This window comes from Perca fluviatilis, chromosome 3 (genome assembly GCF_010015445.1).
Source record: "Perca fluviatilis chromosome 3, GENO_Pfluv_1.0, whole genome shotgun sequence".
Classification (NCBI taxonomy): Eukaryota; Metazoa; Chordata; class Actinopteri; order Perciformes; family Percidae; genus Perca; species Perca fluviatilis.
Window position 1 is genome coordinate 35,976,784 of NC_053114.1, and position 20,915 is coordinate 35,997,698.

General features: G+C 42.3%; 1 protein-coding gene across 2 annotated transcripts; it reads left to right on the forward strand.

The window, feature by feature from the left end:
* The first annotated feature begins 462 nt into the window (after nucleotides 1–462).
* irx3a (iroquois homeobox 3a) lies at nucleotides 463–13,757 on the forward strand. Of its 2 annotated transcripts, none has more exons than XM_039796103.1 (3): nucleotides 463–967; nucleotides 1,616–2,657; nucleotides 13,501–13,757. In XM_039796103.1, the coding sequence occupies exons 1-3, from the start codon at nucleotides 749–751 to the stop codon at nucleotides 13,575–13,577; spliced, it is 1,338 nt and encodes a 445-aa protein (XP_039652037.1). In that variant the 5' UTR covers nucleotides 463–748; the 3' UTR covers nucleotides 13,578–13,757. The 2 variants fall into 2 exon arrangements, with proteins under 2 accessions (XP_039652037.1, XP_039652038.1); XM_039796104.1 differs by lacking the exon at nucleotides 13,501–13,757 and adding an exon at nucleotides 3,663–4,031.
* Nucleotides 13,758–20,915: the final 7,158 nt, after the last annotated feature.

Here is a 20,915-nt window from a genome sequence, read left to right on the forward strand (position 1 = left end):
ACTGCAGACAAAAAAAAAAAAGTTAATCAGTCACTGACACCAAAATGCTTACTGTTGTGCAAATGGCCAAAATTGTGAATTAACACAAAAAAATGTGGTAGGACAGACGCGAACAATTAACAAATTAAATAGATTGGCGAGCCATAAAATGAGATTTGAAACCCCATTCAAATAAGAGCTGGCGACGTCAGTGCACTTATCCGGGAGAAGAAGAGCTAGAGAGAGAGAGGGAGGGAGAGAGAGAGAGAGAGAGAGAGAGAGAGAGAGAGAGAGAGAGAGAGAGAGAGAGAGAGAGAGAGAGAGAGAAAGAGAGAGAGAGAGAGAGAGAGAGAGAGGGAGGGAGGGAGGGAGGGAGGGAGGTGGAGAGAAAGAAAGAGAGAGAGGCTGTTTGGTGTGCGGTGTGTATGAGAAGGGTGAGATTTGAGAAATAGGAGGGGCTTCTAAACGACTAGAAATGTCAATCTGAGCAAGGGAGTCCCAATAATCTAAAGCAATCTGTAAGGACCTGACCTTAGTCCATCCAGATCAATAGGGAAGTGAGGGTGGAAAGAAGAAGAAGAAGAAGAAGAAGAAGAGGAAGAAATAAGGGGCGCAACCGGATCGTTTACACTGGCTGTTCCCGAGGAAATATAGACTTCCCTTGCTTGCACCTTTTGTTGCTCACATGCTCACACTGTAAAAGTGGATATCGAGGCAATTCCCTTGCTTTGTGTGATTGCAGCAGACTTTTCCCCCTTTTCCTACCACCATGTCTTTCCCTCAGCTGGGATATCAGTACATCCGACCGATATACCCGCCGGAGCGCCAGGGGATCGCCAGCAATGCCCGGGCCGGGACAGAGCTCAGTCCGTCCGGCGCACTCTCCAACGTCCTCTCCACTATGTATGGATCTCCTTTCGCCGCGGCAGCGCAGGGCTATGGAGCGTTTCTGCCCTACTCAAACGATATATCAATTTTCAATCAATTGGTGAGTCCCTCAGCTTTCTCTTAACTCATCCATAACTTGTATGTTTGGAAAATAAAAAGAAATAAACAAGTTTTTAGGAAAGGTTTGCTGGCACGTTTTAAGTGTAAACTTTTGGAGCGCCGTGGTGGAGGCTAATAGCTACTTTGTCGCTGAAGCTTTTGTGAAATGTAGTTAAAAAGTGGCTAAAAAGTAACACGTGAACAAACTGTGCTTCATGTGCTTATTAACAGCACACTATTTCCTGAAACTGAAAGCAAAGAAAGTTAACAAAATGCTGAAACTTGCTGTATAGGAGGTTTACATGTAGGTTGGGAAATAAGTTCGTTAAAGTAAAGTCTTGTCCGTGCAATTCTTTCGTTTGAAATAAATTAAAAGTAGGCCTAGTTTAATTTTCCATCCAGTTGCTAAGCTTGTGGTACGTAAATAACGATTGGAGATTGTGACAAATACATTACCAGTATTGTTTGTTTACACTTTAATAATAACTTAAATGGTTGTTTTATTACTGTGAATCCACGTCATACTGTGAGGCATGGTTATATTTATCATGAAGAAGGATTACAGACAAAGTTTCCTATATGGCATTACTATTTTATATTAATATAGCCTAATAAATCCCTCTGACTCTTTGGTTCTTTGTCTTTTCAGGGTGCTCAGTATGAACTGAAAGACAGTCCCGGTGTCCAGCACCCAGGGTTTGCCCACCATCACCCAGCTTTTTACCCATATGGCCAATATCAGTTCGGTGACCCGTCCAGACCCAAAAACGCCACCAGGGAGAGCACCAGCACCCTGAAGGCCTGGCTCAGCGAGCACCGCAAGAACCCCTACCCAACCAAGGGAGAGAAGATCATGCTGGCCATCATCACCAAAATGACCCTCACCCAGGTGTCCACCTGGTTCGCCAACGCCAGGAGGAGGCTAAAGAAGGAGAACAAGATGACCTGGGCCCCCCGGAACCGCACCGACGAAGAGGGAAATGTGTACGGCAGCGATCACGAGGGAGAGGAGGGGGACAAGAGGGAGGACGAGGAGGAGATCGACTTGGAGAACATCGACACGGAAAATATTGAGAACAAGGACGACTTGGACGACCAGGACGACCTGCACTCAGATCTGAAACTCGACGGGAGGAGTGACTCTGAGATTTCTGACGGCTATGAGGATTTACAAGGGCCCGACCAGAGGTTTCTAAAGGCTGTGGGGAAAGAGGGCAAAGACGTGGAGAGAGGAGGAGAGCACTTCCACAGCCACCACCACCACCACCATCACTCTTCTTTGGACACCAAAGCGTCCCAAGCAAACGGTGAACAGCTCAAACTGAACCCGGTGTCCGTTAGCTCACCCCCCTCAGAAAACAGCCCTGCCCCAGCCCAAAAGCCAAAGATCTGGTCTTTGGCAGAGACAGCCACGGCCCCTGACAATCCGCGCAAATCGCCACAAATGAACGGCAGCAACTCCGCAGGGCCGGCCGCCCAGACCCTTATCGCCCCTCATAGACTCATCTCTTCTTGTCCCGTTGGGAAAATCCAGAACTGGACGAACCGAGCCTTCTCGGCGCATCAGCTGGCTTTACTGAACTCAAATCATTATCTGGGACTGGCAAACCAGGCCACTGCCACCGGCCTGGCCCTCTACAGCAGCAGGCAAACGGAGGACAGGAGTCATAGTTCAGAGACTTCAGTCACAGGTACATGTCCCCGACACTGAGACGCGCATGTATAAATAACTACAATAAAACAAAGACACTAGTCATTGCCCGTCATTCATTTCTATTACTTTCGACCTCCCTTTGCCTTCTTTGCCTCTTCATGGATTTTTTTTTCTCTCTTTAGGCCACACAGATGAACAGTGTTACAATGTTATAGCTTACAGAATACAGCTGTGCGTGAAGTATGACTGTGTGTGAGTGTGTGAGGTGTGTGTGTGTGTGTGTGTGTGTGTGTGTGTGTGTGTGTGTGTGTGTGTGTGTGTGTGTGTGTAGCTGCTTTGAAAAAATGTCCGAGAGGATTGTGAAAACCTCGTGAGAAAGCATTTAAGAAAAAAAGTCAAAAGTTGAATTGGGTGAAAACTGTTCTTGATTTCCGTGCCCCTTCCTTCCTTCCTTTATTTGGTGTTGTTACATGATATTAAGGCCCATGTGCTCGTATTCAATGGTTTACATAAATTCATCAACCAACTCGTTTTCAACAGTAAAGTCACTGAGACCCAGGATGGGCTCTGATAAATGGCAGTCCAATGAATGCATTTTTTTTATTTTCATTGCCACAATTTCAGAGAGATCTAGTGCCTTGGATGCAGAGAAAAAGTTGTTAAAAACAGCTTTCCACCCAGTTCAAAGATAGCGAGGCTGTCAATTAATGACATTTGGGAATTATAATTTTTGTTATGCCATATCACGTTTTTTTTTTAAACGCCATATTCACCCAAATTAGCTTTTAATCTAAGACGTTTTTTTTTTTTTTAATTTATCCTTGTGTGCGCGCTTGTGTTATTTCGTCAAGGCCTATGTTACACTTACTTGTTTGGTCATGCAAATGAGCTCAATGCAAATTCACCACAGGCTCGTTTTTGAAAGGCAATTGTCACTTTTTTATCACTTTGTTTTTTTTATTTCTTCCCGAGGCTATTATTAGTTGTTTTTTTTTTTTTTTCAGATCACTAAATTTTTTTTCTGTCCCCCTGTGGGTTTTAGGCCTCAGAACCAACTAGAAGCAGAAGGTTTTTTCGGCTCTCTCTCTTCTCCATAACCTCTCACCCATCCTCTTTATTATTATTTTTAATTTGAATATGGAATGTAAAATAAGAATAATACATCTCTGTATACTTACATTGTAAGCATGTCCTGTGTAAAACTGCTAATGTAATAATGTATGAACCTGTAGTCTGTGAGTTTTTGTTTTCTTTTTGTAAGTTCTGTGAGGATTTGATGTTCAAATGTTTTGTATATAAAGTTAAGAATATGTACATACTTGTGACCCAAATTGTACAAGAAAGTCTATATTTTGGCTAATAAATGAACTGCTGCAACTTTAAAAAAAACAAAAAATGGTTGGTTTTTGGCCGAGGTATTTCGACAGCTGCTTTTTGATGGTGGCTGTTATTGTGCATTGCAGCTTGAATTGCATTGCTTTGGTTTTTGTGTGTGTGTTAGTGGACAGCCTGAGGCACAGACTTCATTCTCCGGGGCAGTGATAAGTAAATATTCGAGAGGGATTTATCACACTTTTGTAGTGGAGGGATTTAGGGCTAATTAGCCAGTATTGCGGCATACATTTGAATATTAATGTTGTGGGATTATCCTTATATAAATGCGTAGCGGTCGTATTTAAATGAATAATTCTTTCATTAATTTTCGTCTGAAATTGTTTGGTCTATAAAAGAGACTTTAGGAAATGAATGGCTGTTAGATGGTCGTCGGTATTTGGTAAGAGCGCTTTCAGCTGATCCTAAAGATGGATTTGGGCTTTACAGTGCAACTCCCAGATCGCATCATGCTCAATTTGTAATGCTTTTGCTCTTCACATATATCATGCATTTTCCTCAACTAACGCTGCTCCTTGGTGTAATTGTAATATATGGTCGCTGTAGAACTAATAATAACATCATCTATTTTGTTTGCCCGTGATGTGATCATTTGCATGTGTGAGCCCTTATCAGAGGAAGTTTATGTAAACTTGGTGTTGGAGCTCCCTCTACAGTCACTCGCAGTCGGCCATGTTCCTGTGCGCTGACACACACATTTTGCTCATGTAGTCTCATTTTTTTTTTAGCCCATTCTTAATTTATCACTCAGTTGAGATGTGAAATTCGATAGTAACATTTTGCTCTTATAAATCTGTCACAATATTATACCTTTTTCACGTGTTTCCAAGCTTTAGTGTTGTGATTTTATGGTGTAGTGCATATATGTCAAAAAGAATCAGCAGACTTGTTTATAATGCGTCGAAAAGGACATGTAAAAAAAAAAAAACAATCATCACTTTTAATGTTAATTTTGGCCCTAATGTTTAAAAAAAGAAAAAGAAAACTAAGAGGCATTTTCAGTTGCATGCAACAAACCATTTAGGCTTTAGTATTATGCAAATATTTACAAAAATGCACAATGTAGCAGAACTGGCAACATATTTCGTAGATCAAATTTAACTATTTATTTTAGACTCGCCGAAGTATTAAACAATCTTTTATGGCTGCATGCTTGAGGATTACAGGACTTCTCAATTATCCTTAAAAGCGCGTTCAGTCGTTTCACTTCCTTTAAAAAAAAACAGGTATGATGAGATAAAAGACGTTGAAAAATAAAGGTAAAAAGGGAAGAAAGAAAAAAACAGTAAAAAAAAAAAGACATGCCGTCAATATTCCTATTATTCAAATTTTGCCGAGATTATAAAAACATATCCAGCCTTTAAAAGACTCAGATGATACATGAAAGTCTTAGTAATGCAAATTATTATGTTTTATCCATCTTATTTATCAGCAGAAAAAAAATATATTCATGTTTACAACGTTCAAAAATGTATTTTGGGAGACAAACTTTGCTTTCTTAATTTACCCTAGATACTCTAAACGAAAACCGTCAGTTTTCGTTGGTATTGTAATTATTTATTCATTTCAGATTTGTATTTATTTTCATAGTTTACATTTTAAAGGACTTGAGTTTATGATTGCATTTACATTTTTGTAAAACCGCACAAACAGAGACAGAGACACCCGCCTGTCACACATTCCTCGACTAGACTCAGATGGTCAACGAGGACAATATTTGGTTAGGTCTGCCATTCAGGGCAGCGAAGACTGAGGAAAAGCGCTGATTCGCTCGAACCGTATCCTCTCTAGGTTTATGATATGCTTTAAACAAACTCAGGCGAGGGAAAGACTCCGGAGTCTTTTGGAGCTCCTCTCACCATGTTGCCTTCCTGTCTAATCAATTATCTCTCCTTGAGAGCCCCGACTAACTGCGCAATGCATATCCATAAGTGACACCAACCAGCTGATAGATGTAATAGTTTTTTTTTGTCTTCTTTTTTGAACATTCTTGCACCACTGCCTTTTTTTAAAAGGAAGTAGCTTTGAATGACCAGCATTACACTAACACTGATCATTTTTTTCACAATGAATGAGGTGTTCATATGGAATGTTACAAGGTAAGAAAAATCATTAAAAAAAAAAACTGTATAAACCCTTTATACATTTATAAACATGAGTTTGATATGACTTGACGCGTATTATGAATCACTGTTCCTTCATAGATTTATGTCAGCTAAAATAAAAAATAAAATTCTATAAATAAAAGGTGGGCGGTTAGGGCAGCCAGCTGCATGTGAGCACACTGAACCTTATAAATAACGATGTTTATTTCCTCACTGTTCACAGGACGTTTGCTCCTGAGGGGCCCAAAACAAGCCACCTCTTGATCATGAGGATTCAATTGAAATGCTACTGAAGGGCCAGTGATCGTGTCTAGAGCTCAGGGCCTCTCCTCTGATCAGTGCATGAAATTAGGGATTAAAATGCCTATGCAGAAACAAAGTAATCATGCCTGCTTATGTCGCCATACGTGTCCAACCTGCTCCCGGTTACAAAGAGCAAATGGAATGCATTAGCTAACATCTTGCTCTGAGCTACACAGGGACCATTTCCAGTGGGGCATGGTGTGTCACTCGTTTCCTCGCACATTAAGTGGATGTTCTCCTGGCTAATGAGCAATAATCAACATTGACTCCTCTTCTTATTTCTGAGGTCCATGCTGCGTTAAATGCTCAGAGTCTGCTGGGCACACTGTAGCACTGTTGTACTCAACTGCCTAAAAAGCACAGGGTAATCTTCTCCACATGAGACGGTAAGAGAAGTGAAGAAGTTAAGATGGAATTTAAAATATTAGGAGGGTACTTGCTGGAGGCTTAAAAACAGCTACAAAATAATCAAAATGTGACATTGTGGATTCTTCAGGTTCAGATATCTCACATTTTAAGGCAAGAGATCCTCAACCTGTCATGCAATTATTCACGAATTAATGGGTGCTTCTGCAGTACGAAGAGTGTGGGAAAGCTTTTGACATAGTTCAAATTAATTGCACTTCATTTCTAATCCCATTGCTTGTGTTGTCCTGAGCGCTGTTGACTGCTGCTGCCTTTTGCCCTCCATACTCTGAGGCAGGACTACATACAGTTACATGCAGTAGGAGGAAAAAGCAATGTGCTGTTAAACAGCCATTTAAAAGGGGGAAAAATCTGAGAAAGATGGAATCATTAAAAGGAAATCTAATCTGTCTCTCCAAGTGTTCATTGATCTGGGAGAAGGTGGACGGCAGTATCAGGCAGCTGAAAGGGTCTGGCCAATGGAGCCATCAGAGGTTCATGAGTGAATGGGGAGAAACCATGGAGTAAATAAACACTAGAGCAGCCCATTGGAGAGGGCCAGAGGTGCCCTGTGAAAGAGGAGGCCGCTGCAAATAAAGGGGGTCAGTCCTGTGTTTTCACCTCATCCACCCCTTCTGTCATTGTAGCCCCACCACCAGTGCCACCTCCTCCTCCTCCTACCCCCAGGCTGGCCCGTTCTGCCACACCCCCGCCTGCCACCGAGACAGACAAATGTCACCTCCTTTGTGGACCTAGTCAGGCTTAGAAGCGGCCCACTGTCTTTGTGCGGTGGACTAATCCTTTTATGAGCCACTGTCGACCGCGCCCCCCCCCCCGCCCCCACCCAGCGCTTGCCCGGGCAAAGAGAGAGGCTGCCCTTTTGCGAGCACTCGGCCTGTGTGTTAGCTGACCGCAGGAGGAGCAGAGATCTGCTCTCTGGAACACATGTCCCACACACCACATACCTTCATACACAGGCTTACAGGGCCACGGCACTCCACAGCAACTTGTTACAGCAGTCACACTCTAGAGCTGAAAGAAGAGAAGGTGGAAAGCTCAATTTTACCCCAGCTGAAGATATGCGACTTCTGTGTCTCCTGCATGTTTTATGGCACATTCATTATTGAGAATGTGAGTGAAAGTGCAGCGGCAACACGTTAAAGAATAGCCAGGGAGAAGGGAGAGAGGGGTTGTTGTGTTTCCCTGGACTGAGCAAAGGACAAAAGGCCCAGAAGGAGTGACATTCTCTGGGGCCGAAGCGGGAGAGAGGGAGGGCACTGATTTCATGCCTTTTGTTGATGGAGGTTAGAGAGAGGAATTCTTTCACTGAATCCGAAAGGCAACAAGTAGGGAAGGGGGCGACAGACCGACAGGCCAGAGGGAGAGGCGTTGGGGCTTTTGCCGTTCACCCAGCTGAAAGATTGTGCTTTTCTCAGCCCCCTTCAGATCCTTCAGACAGGCCAGAGTTACAGGGCAATTATGGAAATGCAGCTTTGAAGCCAAGCATAGCTGTCTTTCCGTTCTTCCTCAGGACAAAGCAAAGGCAATATGGGCTTTTTATGCAGCCTGCTATATAAAACATGTTCAGCCCCATTATGTGTATGTTCCCAACTTTTCCTCTCTTACTCACACACTATTGTAGTTTGTGTTGACATTTGTGAATGTGCTTTTAAAATAAGTGTAAAAGAAAAATATAGTAGCTTTTTTTTTTATAGAAATATTATGAGAACATTTTTCACATCTTTGTGGTGAAAAGCTGCATTCCTTCACATCTTTACAATGTAAATCTGCCTGTAAAGCATTTACCAAGGAGATGAGCATAGGGGTGGGTTTATAAAAGAACGCCTGGCCTCATAGCTTCTTCCAACAGCTGCACGCTTTTACCAGCCTGATGTCCCCTCTCCGCACCCTCTCCACTCACACGTCACTAACAGAGGCCCAGCAAACCATCAGCCCTGCGCTTTCTCAGCTTTGTACATTAGTCAGCGGTGTAGCACAGAATTTCGCCACCTCGTGTGAACTAATAAGACACATTTTCTCCGGCTTTTGAGAGGATCGCATGAGAGTGATGTCTCTACATCACCCGACACAGCAGAGGCCTTGTACAACAGTGCCTTTACACTCCGAGCATATCTGACAAATGCCAATACTCCGGCTTTCACTCATCACTGTTAATGAGAGGGCATATTTTGGACGTTTCCAATATTTGTACAGTCTTCATACATTGTGAAGGCTCTTTTATTCACAGTACCAGGCGGAGAGGACAAGGGTGGGGTAGGGTGGGGGTGTATTCATGACTCCTCAGGATTGGCTGACTGGTGAAGGGAACTTAATAAATTCTTCCTCCTTGGAACACTGTCAAACAAGTCCTTTCTTACATCTCCCATGAATACATCACCAGTGAGCTTGATTGATTAGAGACCCTCACAAGAGGGTGAACCGATGAACCGACTCCCCCGGTGTGATTAATAGACTTTATTAAGAGAGTCCTCTCGTTTTTAATAATGGTAATGTAAAGGAAGGCGTTGTGGGAGTAGGGGGTGCGCAGGAAGTCTAACGATGATCACTGGCGCTGTCCCTGTCTTTGATCCACATCCCCTTTAGTTTAAGTTCATTTTCTCAGCCTCCAACTGGCTATATCCATCACCTCCCTATCAGTGCCACACACCGCAGCTGAGGTTCCTTTTATATACTGTTTTCACTTTTGTGCCTACATACTGCCAATATGAAACTCTTTAAAAAGTCTCTCTTGGAAGAAGGAGGATTGATTTGGATTCGTACACACAGTTTACAGCCAAATGAAATTTGCTCAGTATCCATGAAACATTTTTAATAGGCCTTAGATCAGAAACTAAGTGATGAGTATAACTCTGCACCTGATGCCTGTATTGTGGAAAAGCAGTGCATGTGACAAGATGCTTCTAAAAGCATGTGTACCTTTACTTGGGTAGGTAGATATTTTTTCATGTTCAAAGGGAATGAAAAAAAGAAAGCCCTTCTTATCTAGTTTCTTTAATTTTTCGAGACTGTCCTCCCCCCCAAAAAATGACCTGAAAGGTCATTTGTACAAGGGCCAATTACGACTCATATTTACGTTTATAGTGGCAGCAACCTCTTGTGGTCATAGTAATTATGAAGGGAGCAAAGGAGGAAGTCAAGTAATGTAATATGAAGAGCAAGAAAGTCGGGGAGGATGGGTCAAACAAACACAAGACTTTCACCCAAGAGAAAGCTGTTGATGTACTGTGTGAAAACAAAAGTCAATGTTGACTTATTTTAAATCGTTAAGTTAAGTTACGTTACATAGTTACGTCACATTTTATGTCACAGACATATTAGTCTATAACCGAGATGGTTCAGGTGCCGCTGTAAATTCCACCAGATGTCTTTAATTTCAGCCAGATGTTCGTTACCTTCCGCTTTCTTTGTGTTGGCATTTTAAATATGTGGAATCTGAGTTTTCTGTTGCAAGACTAAAACAACCTTTGAACGTACACGTTCCACCAAAACAAGTTCCTTCCCGAGGCTATTTTGCAGAGGCTCTGCTCAAGACGATTGTGATCGGTTTAAAGAAATGGCAATAAACCAGATCATGTTTTCCTCCCATCCCGGAATGCTGTGTGGACTCGTCACCTACATAATTACTTCATGTACTTAGGTCCGTAAGTTAAGTAATATAATAAATTCAATGTGGGCTACTTATTTTAACCCAAACCACAACCTTTTCTTAAAACTATCAAGAAGTTTTGTCGCCTAAAACTAAGCAAACTGTTACCGTTTCACAATGTTAACCATGTTTTCCACCGGTAGGGCCGCTGATTTAGGGAGAACACTCCTGTTTGGTCATATGTGCTGGAGGACTTGTTGTAATTTTTTTCCTCAGCGCATCTCACATCATCATTCTAAATTCTAGGGCTCCTAGGACCCTGGACCTTCTTACGCTTGTCCAGTTATTGATTTAGTAAATGAGCATTACTCTGTTTTGTACTAATTTTACATTGTAGTGGATGAGACATTTAAAACTAAATGTATGTCAAATATACAAACATATACAACAGATAAATATTCCTGTGTGTTTGGGTACCTAAGTCAAAGCTTCCGTGAGGTAGGTATGTGTGCATCCAAACAGCTCGCTGGCTAGTGGCTAATCATTGTTCTTGAGAGCTGGCGTGGTGTTGGGTAGGGGGTAAACCATGTACAGGAAATTGTTTAGCCACACAGAGCTGAGCCTGCTTATCAGCACAACACAGGAACAACACAGACTTTACTAGCACTGACACAACAGCTTCAACTTATCATCATGCTGTATTTTGCAATACGCCACCACAAGTGATTTATTCAAACACGGATAACACAGATAGGGCTATTCACGTCCCGGCGCATTACTGCATGACCCAGACAGGTTGTGTTTGCTTTGCTGCTACAAACCAGACTCGCACACACAACCATATATGACATCACCAGACAAGCCAAGTGTTGCTCACTGCTGCTGTAAACCGGAGAGGGAGGTCGATAACAGCAGGTGAGAGGGCTTCGCTGTGTAATGATGATGCCTACCAGTGTCTAAGTTGTAAACCCTGCTATTGATTCTCTTCAGTTCAGCCAATAGTCTCTACAATCTTCCATGCCTGAAAGTCTGCAGTAATGTGTCTGCATTGAATCCAATATCCACCACTAATAATGAATACTGACAAGCAGCTCAACCTTTGTATTTTTATTTTGAGTTAACCAAGTTAGTCCCACTGAGAGCTCAGATCCTGTTTCCAAAGAAGACCTGGCCAAGACCGCAGTAGCACATTTGGTTGCAGTAACTTACAGCTAATGTAATAAAAATAAACACATTTTATATTAAGAAAAAAAGAAAACAGAAAGTGGAGGAACGTGAGAGAGAACCATAACACAGACTAAGAAAGGCACAGTGCTAAAACAGTCAATATGTATATACAAAGTGTATATAGGTTTTACCAGGGGTATAAATAATGGATTTGCCAGTCTATCATGCAGGATGAGGATGGGTGACATCCTTCCTCGTATTTCCATGGGGAGTTTAAAAGTATATATGCTAAAGCCAGAGGAAAAGCGGAGGCAGAGAATGTACTCTATTCTTCTCGACTTTTCTTTGTGCTTAGATAAACTTGTTGTCAGGCACATTGTCAGCCACTACAGCGTGACACCTCACAGCCAGATAATGGCATTGCCATGCAAATGAGAGATGGTGAGAGCTATACCACCAGTGTGTGTGTGTGTGTGTGTGTGTGTGTGTGTGTGTGTGTGTGTGTGTGTGTGTGTGTGTTGTGTGTGTATGTGTGTGTGTGTGTGTGTGTGTGTGTGTGTGTGTGTGCATGTGTGCATTCATGCATGCATCTGTTTTGTTAGTGTTTATTAGAGAATGAAAGGGTGGGCGACAGAGTGATTCAGTAGTGGCATGAGGATAGATTGGTGCCTTGTCTATAATAAGGAAACTAAATGCATGCTGAAGGAGGATTGTTGAGCCAAATTCTGGTCTGTTCCAACTCTCTCTCATCTACTCCTGGGAAATCTCCCTTATCTAAGTCAAGACAAGTTGCCTTAAGACATCACAGAGACAAATTAAAGATGACAGTTTTTAGAACCAGAGTCACCCAAATTGCCAAGTAGAATAAATGTGCAATAATATGTCCTGATGTGACTGCAAGAGCTTACTGTATATTATAGAATCAAGCACAAGTCACACCTTTACAAGATAACAGGACTTCACATACAGTGTAAAGGAACTGTGACAACATGCTCTAGACACCAAACAATATTTGGTCATTTTAAAACACACCACGCAATTACAGCAAGTCCTTTTTCATGTGTGGTCAGGGAGGAATAGCTCTTAGTATCTTGAGTTAATAATTACCAATTATATGGCATCCTGTAGCAATATTTCCAACATCCAGAAAAGACTTAATCGAGACAATATAAAGTAAAACTGTCAGAGACAGGACGGGAAGTAGGAAGTGGATTCTTGTGAGACACAGAGCAGAAAAGTGCCTGAACAAGCCAAGTATTCAGCATGAATGCTCCCTGCCATCTCCAGCTGTGTCGTCTCTCTAGGTTTTGTCCCTTAGTGGCGACTGGGCACAATGAAGTGGCGCTCTCACAAACAGACAGGGGTGGGCACTGTGTCAGAAGGGCCAGTACAGCCCGCCCCCTCCTGTTGTCATGCTAAGACAGCAGCACTCACTGGAACTGTACCTCTATTCACACATCAACCTCAAATCCACGCCAACCCAGGGGCAACCACGTTCAGATTCTTCCCACTAACACCCATGCATCCTCTTAAAGACAAAACCCACGTGATTCTTGAAGAAATAAACTTTTCTTCCTCGGATCTGTTAATATGTTCTATTAGCAGATGACTTTAAGTGCAAGGAGTGTGGACCCCGAGCTCCCATGGGCCTCATCACTGAGAAGTACAGCCTTAATCTGTAAAAGACCATGAGAACAGGCATGTCTAATATCATTTTACAGGTAGATAGAGCGGGAGATTGGGGAGTAATTGGAAGTAATAACAGATAGCTCTCTTTCAATCCCACAGGACTTCTTTCCTCCTACGCCCCGATATTCCCAGAAGACTCCTCGGTATATTTGCTGTCGCTCGAAATAAATATACTGTGGATGAACTGTGACCTTTGCTCTCCTTCCCTATAGGTCACCTGTCCACTTTACATACACAGATGAGGTCCTCTTTGCCGGAAATGATAAGACAAACAGAAGAGGAGAGGTAAGGTCAGCAAGTTAAACCAACAGCTAGAATGACAGTTAATTGGCCGGAGGCTAGTGTAACTGTCAGCCATTTCCCCTGGGCTGACTTGGGAAGACTCCCGCCGGCTGCCTCCACTCGCTCTCCAGAGACTCCGCACAAGAACGCTCACTTACCAGTTGTCTCCCACAGGTTCAACCAGTGGACATTGGCGCATGGGAAAACAAAATGATTATATTGCCTCCGATTTGATTATTACTTCATCATTATTGTTTATATTGTGGTAATACACAATAAAGACTGTGACAAGTGAGGAGATGAAATGTCAAAGTGAATTACAGGCATATGCAGAAACTGGCCGCAAATCAGCTGGCAGAGCTAAAAGGTCTTTCTTGCTAATTGCTCATATCCTACCAGCAGTGAGAGGCGTCCAGCCGCTGTGCAATAGGCTGGCTGACTGAGAGCAGACAGATAAGGCTATGTGTATGGATGATTCGACCCATGCTCTAATGACTTGTTTAGTTCTGTGTGTCAGAAGCAGTGACACATAGAGGATGGCATGGAAGCTCTTGGGCCTTCTGTGTGTGTGTGTGTGTGTGTGTGTGTGTGTGTGTGTGTGTGTGTGTGTGTGTGTGTGTGTGTGTGTGTGTGTGTGTGTGTGTGTGTGTGTGTGTGTGTGTGTGTGTGTGTGTGTGTGCAAAGACAGACAGGAGAGGGAACAATAACTCCCTGCACACCACTTACAATAAGTGTGTGTAGATGTGAGTGGGTGTATGCAGGAGGAGACCACATGCATGTATAAGGAGGAGTGATGGTTTTAGCAGAATCTGTCTGCCTGATTTCGCAGGGCCAAGGTTTGGGGTGTGAAAGGCGAGAGAGAGAGTGTGTGCATGTGGGAGATAATAGGCCTTTCTCCACGCCACTCAGTGTTCCGCTGGCACACAGCTGGCACACAGCTGGCCATCCAACTAAACTGTCCCAGCCTCTTATTCCTCTTCTGCACCCTCCTGCTGCAGCACCACCCAGCCCCCTACAGAATGCCAGACATGCAGGGTAAGGGAATAGGGGGGCAGAGGGTTAAGACACAAAGAAAAAAAAAACATTAGTGTTAATGTGGAGAAGGAAGAAGGAAGTTATGATGGGGCCCATCGCTCCTAAGATCCATCTGGGGCCTGGCAGGAGGGGATCCGTCAGTGACAGACAGGTGTTCCTCAGCAGTCACACTAATCCCTGTCCAAGCCCTCTGCTCCGAGCCCTGCAGGGCTCAACTCCATGCTTCCACTGCTCCTCCTGATATAGCAGTAGACTTTCTGTCCCCACTCATAGTCACTTTAACTGTCAGGTACAAAAAAACAATAGATCAATAAACAGGGGTATACTCCCTGATTTGGCTGTAAGGGCCAACTGAACACAATTCACTGTTGAGCACCAACGTTGAGCTGGGAGGGAATCTGGAAAATTGGGGGTGTGTACCTTTCACTTTTTTCATTATTTTATTTATTTGCTTGGTCTTACAATTGGATACCGGTTATTTAAAAACTACATCAAAACAATATTAACAAAGAAGGCACACAGAAGAATCCACACTATAACACAAAATGAGTTATGAATTCCATATTTAAAATTTTATCATCAGAGATGACAGTTGAGAGATCAGGCCAGGCTAAGCCATATCATAGCAGGTGATTACATCTTGAAATGAGGCAACTATCATGTATCCGCCATTGTCAAAGAAATGAATTGATGACATATTCACGTCAATAACTGCATACCATTTTGCCCGTCTCTATTGCCAACTTATATTACGCAACTGGTTCAGCTTATTACATTATGAGTCATTGAGGTTTTTACATCAGTCTTTGTCAACACCTGGTGATGGGTGCAGCTTTCCTGGGAAACATCCTCAGGTGTGGAGGAAGTAATGTCTTTAAAGTTCCCAGTATTCTCAAGCACATTTCTGCTATTAAGTCCGTTCTAATGTTGTCAAATGGTACTCATGAATAAGAAATAGGACATTGATTAAAAACAGCATCATTTTCCTTTGTAAATGTTACAATGTAAAGAGAAAGAAGGAGTAAACTGTGAAAAAGAGAAGTTGCTCTCATGCCTTACATGTGTGAGGCCTTCCGAAGTCTCGAGTATAGTTACATCTATCCATAAATCACAGTAACTGATACAGGATGGTCTAGATGTCTGGTGCCCTTGTCTACCTCAGCAGCCACCAACAAAATAAAAGTTAGCAAAATTTTGCATGTAACATATCCTGTGACCAATACATAGAACCAGCTACTTCTCCCCTTAAATATCAATTACATAATATGCCTAATTGTATTATACATAAACAAAAGGTTAGGAGACTTTAAAGGAATGGGAGAAAAATAAAACTTGTACAGATACAAAGATAGGACGAGACATTGTTTTTATCCAAAATGTGGAGGTGTTACCTACCTGTCAAACTGTTTACACTCTACCTGTATACAGATGGAAACATGTTGGAGTGTGTGAAAAAGTGAAACTCAGAGATTGTCAGATGTCATTCTTTCGTCACGGAACTAATTATGGTGCAAGCAAGAAGCACAACATGCCAGTTTGTTCACGTAGTGTCTTCAGCTAACACAAAGGTAAAATGCAAAGCATCTGTCACTAAAAAGTAAAAGGGTAAATTAACACTCAATATTTAACAAAGAGTTTCATAATGTCAGTGTGTTTGGATTCATATATTTACATGTGGGTGTGCACTTGTTAGCTGTAATGAACACTAATGCGCTAGATACTTTTGTACTAATAATACACTGAGTCATGCCTATTAGCGTCTATTTTGATTACAGGTTATCAGACAACTGACGAATCGAAAGCTTTCAAAGAGCTTTGCATACCTGTACTTCCACCTGTGCTATCAATAGTATGCAAAAGATAGGGAACAAAATATTACATATCTCTGCATACAAATGGCCCACTTTGCTGTTTTTGTCATTGGGCAAAGCAGATGAACCACATGATCGTGAGGTTGTGGGTTGGGAGGGATGTAGATAAGGAGTGTGCTCTGTTGAGGACAGCAAAGCACATCCAGATGACTGGGACAAAAAACTGTTACACAATATAACCCTTGTAGACACAAGCAGCACGGTTTACACAGGGCTATAATCTAAAATGAGATGACTCCATGCAGAGCTACAAATTAAATAAAGCCAAAATCTGGATTCCATTATCATGTCTCCCAATGCCTACATTTTTGTAACATTTAAATGGCAAAATAAATATGAGCGTTGCCGTATCAAACAAAGCTCTAACCAGTATTTGTTTTGTGGGAACGCTCTGAGAAATGAAAAGCTAGCACAGTAAACACAGCCTTTTCTGCCTAAAATTTGTGAGTGGCACCAAATGTTTCTGGGTGTAGTAATTGCTGGCAGATTTGTAGATGTGTGTTTTAATTAGCCTCGACAGGCTGCTGATGGCATTACACAAGTTGTTCCCGTCAAACAGGCCCCAGAGATGGAAAACAAACAGAGATCAACCATGTGGACACGGTACAGTGAATCAGAATAAGCCCCAAGTTAATGCTCATAACCAACACCTATAGATGAATGACCACATAATGGTTGAGGTCATTCTTAAAGGTTCTGCTTAATCAGTTCTTAAGAAAAGAAATACAAGTTGATGTAAAAGCAACACTTAAGTTAAAAGATCAAATGTTCAACAACTTTTTTACATTTTACTTTTCTTTATGAGAAGCGACTTTGGACTCTTTTCTTCCCTGAAATGAGCAAACCTAGTTTACTTATGCCTTTGAAATTGTAGATTTTAATAGAACTCTGTTATCTGAACACAAATCACAAGAGCTGCTCGACTTGCACACACACATTCAACATTCAAGTTATCACTCCCTATAATCCGCAAGCACTTTTAGGTCTTGTATCCAGCCGCCGTCTCCCCTTGCACCTCATCTACCCCGTGCTAACACAAACCTCATCTTATGTGGCTTCCCCTTTCCCCCCAGCGCGGGATCCACATCACTGAGACTGCAGCCGCTACGGAGGGCCTTTTTCCACTTCTCCAGCCACGTTCAGCCAAGATTTATTCAACTCTTCAACCAAAATGTAATTTTCACCATGTTGGTTTTTGAGAGTGAGGGGAGTGGGGAAGATATTTTTTTTTTTGGTGCTTTGAGAGTCATGTCTACTCAGCTGGGACGGTGGGACAGCTCGCTCCAACACCAATACCCCAAACCCACAGAGACAGCTAAGTGATTTATTGGCCTCTTTTTATTGAGAGGGCCAGAGAGAGAATGAGTGAGAAACATAAGTAAGAATAACAGTGTAATTGAGCCTGTCTACAATGTTTCACGGCACAAAGGTAACACAGGTGGAGGCATTTAAACGGGTTTAGGTTTTATGGCAAATTAAATTAAAGAACTTGTGTTGTCTAACAGGATTTCCTGTAGCTTATCAAAACATGTCATTTAATTTCTTTCATAGAGTTACTTGCTTGGTTGTTATGAATTAATTAAACCACATTTAAACCATTTATTATAAATATATAAGTGAATGGCAGTTCATGTTGGATTTTTCTTCAACTTTGTGCTACTTTCATACTCGACTTCCAATATCTCCTGGAAAAAGCTAGTATAATACCTTTGTCTTATCGTGATATTGTAATTCAAACAACTCTGGGAAGGATTTTGACTTTAACATTAATCCAAGTTTCAAAATGTTACCCAGAGACAAACGTTGCTGCCTAATCTTGGCACATTCCCACACCAGATAATGGTTTCCATGAACAGGGCCGTGGTGTAAGAGACAGATACTCTGAACTCGGCTGTAGAAAAGAACAGTCTTCACTATTGTAGAGCGAGTAAATGTACCTTATAAAACCCAGGAAATTACATATAATAGAAGTGATGTACCATTCCGTGGTTGTCCTCAGGAGACACACAGACTTTCAGGAGACAGCTCACACAGATCACAGCCAGTGAATCATAACATTTCAAAGAAAGGAAGGATAGACGGATGCAGAAAGGAAGAAAAAGATGGAAAGAGACAGAACGGGACGGACAGACACAGTGAATGACGGAGAGATAAAGGCAAATTAGATAGAGAGACAGGAGAAAGAGGTAGGACAGCAGCAAAGAGAAGGCGAGAGGGCAGAGATAAAAATCACACACTAAATCCCATTCCCTTTGCCAAGACAGATGTCTATAGTGAATAAATAATGAAGGGTAACAGTTTCACAACATTGTGTTATTGCCAGCTCTAAACCTGGACTCTGACTGCTCCTGCCTGTTCTCTGGCTATGACTCAGGTCGCCCTCTGCCCCAGGGGAACCTTCCAGACCCGTCACTTCACGTCTCCATGAAAATCAAGCCCAAAGGATAGGCCTGGCGAACACATGGGGATGTGTGACTCTTGGTGGCTGAGTTACGTGTGTCACACTGCTCTGCAAAGTTGTGTCCCTCCCTCATGACTGACCGGGCTAAATATACACACTTCAGCAAGCACTTGCACACTCTTTCCTCTCTTGGCGAGCATCAGTGTTATGTTACTGGATTCGAGGTAATAGCGAGGACTTCGTAGCATAGCTTAGCTTAGAAAAGTTTAGCTCAGCTTTGATTTAGCATGACCATGTGTAGGAGGGTGTCAAAGTGAAACCCCCTTTAAATTCTGTATCATTCTTGTGTTCATAGTGTAATTTCACAACAGAAATAAAATGCATCATGAACATGTTATACTCAAAACTTAGTGATGCCATCGATATATACAGTATGTCTATTTTGTATCTTGCCATTTATTCATTGATTATTAAAGCTAATCCACTATTGGCGGTAATTCAATGTTTGACAAGCCAAGCTAATATTGCTACAATTATTACTGCCCAATCAAATTGCCATAACAAATAAAGGTAGATGTAAAAGAAGTTCTTGTATTTTGCCAGTTCTGAAAGGCCTAATCCAAAGAGGAATGAAGTAGAAAAGCTTTGGCCTAACATCCCAGTTCTGCTGTCAACACCACTTTGCCAAACTTCAGTAGTGTTATGTTGAGAGGGAACATTTGAGTAACTGTAAATGCACTGTACATCCCTTCAAAGTTAGTGGAATGACTCAGAAACTTGCTCCTGTGCAGTATACCTCTAAAAAGGGTAAAGGGACTTGAAAGCTTACACACATCTACACTTAAGTGCACACACAAACACAATTACACTCAAACTCAAACATACATGTACACTCCTACACACTGCTCTCCGTCTTCTTATTTGTGCAAACTCAATCAAATGATTTTCTGAATAGCAATAAAGCAGTCTTTATTTTGCTTGGCTGGGCGTCCATCCCGTACTCCCCTTCACCCCCCACTCCCAGCCCTCCAACCGCACGACAGCAGGATCAGTTTTCTCCCCAGAATCCCACTGAAGCGCTGCCATGTCGGCTGGAGACAATCAGCTGAAATGCTCCTTAGATATTCCTGCTCCTTTTCAAAAGCCCCAAATTCAATTTATGGACACATTTATTACCATGTCTGTCAGTGACTAAAAGGGAGTTTCATAATCAGGAGCACACATCTGATCTGGTCACAGCAGGCTGCCTCGCTTGGCCAATATGCGCTCTATTACACGGTCAGAGCCAGCCGATCCACAGAGGAAAAGGAAAACATGAGCAAACAAAAGACTAGGTAGTTAGACATGGGATGGGGGCCCTTAGATGTAGCTTTTTTTTTTGTAAAGCTGATCTGATTTAGGAGTGGGGCCGTGGGGAGAAAATCCTTTAACTCAGTACCAGAGCAGGGGCCTTGACCTTGTGATGAGAGATCACATAGCACCCTCCCAAAACAACACAGTATTCCCATTGCACACTTATCCTCTCTGATGTTATTGAAAGCATAAATGGGATATTTTTGTTGTCTAATGATGTTTCTGACAGTCTCTAAGTAGCAGAGGGCTTAAAAACCTTAAGGGCTTCTTTGAAAGATTGAACATGTTTTCATCATGTTGCGGTCTTGTCTCTTACACCATTAGTTTCCATTGTTTGTCATATTTTTTCAAAGTTGCCAAGAACTACATGAAATCCACTTTTAAACTCCAATAAAGTAGACAGAGAGTGGCTTGTTAGGGCCAGCTATAACAACATTGAGGCCTGAACGATTTACTATCCCTGCTCTGCTTGTGAAACATAGATTCTAATGAGTGCTCTGCAGGCAGCGCGTCACTCAACCCTGGAACACGGGGGCATGGACTGGACCAAGACTCAGTGATTGAGGGCTTTAGTCTGCTGTGGTGTGTGTATGAGACACACACACACCACAGACCGCAGACTCCAATCAGTGGTTCTTGGTCCAGTGGTTGGACAGAGTGTCAGTGATGTCTGAGAGCCACTGTT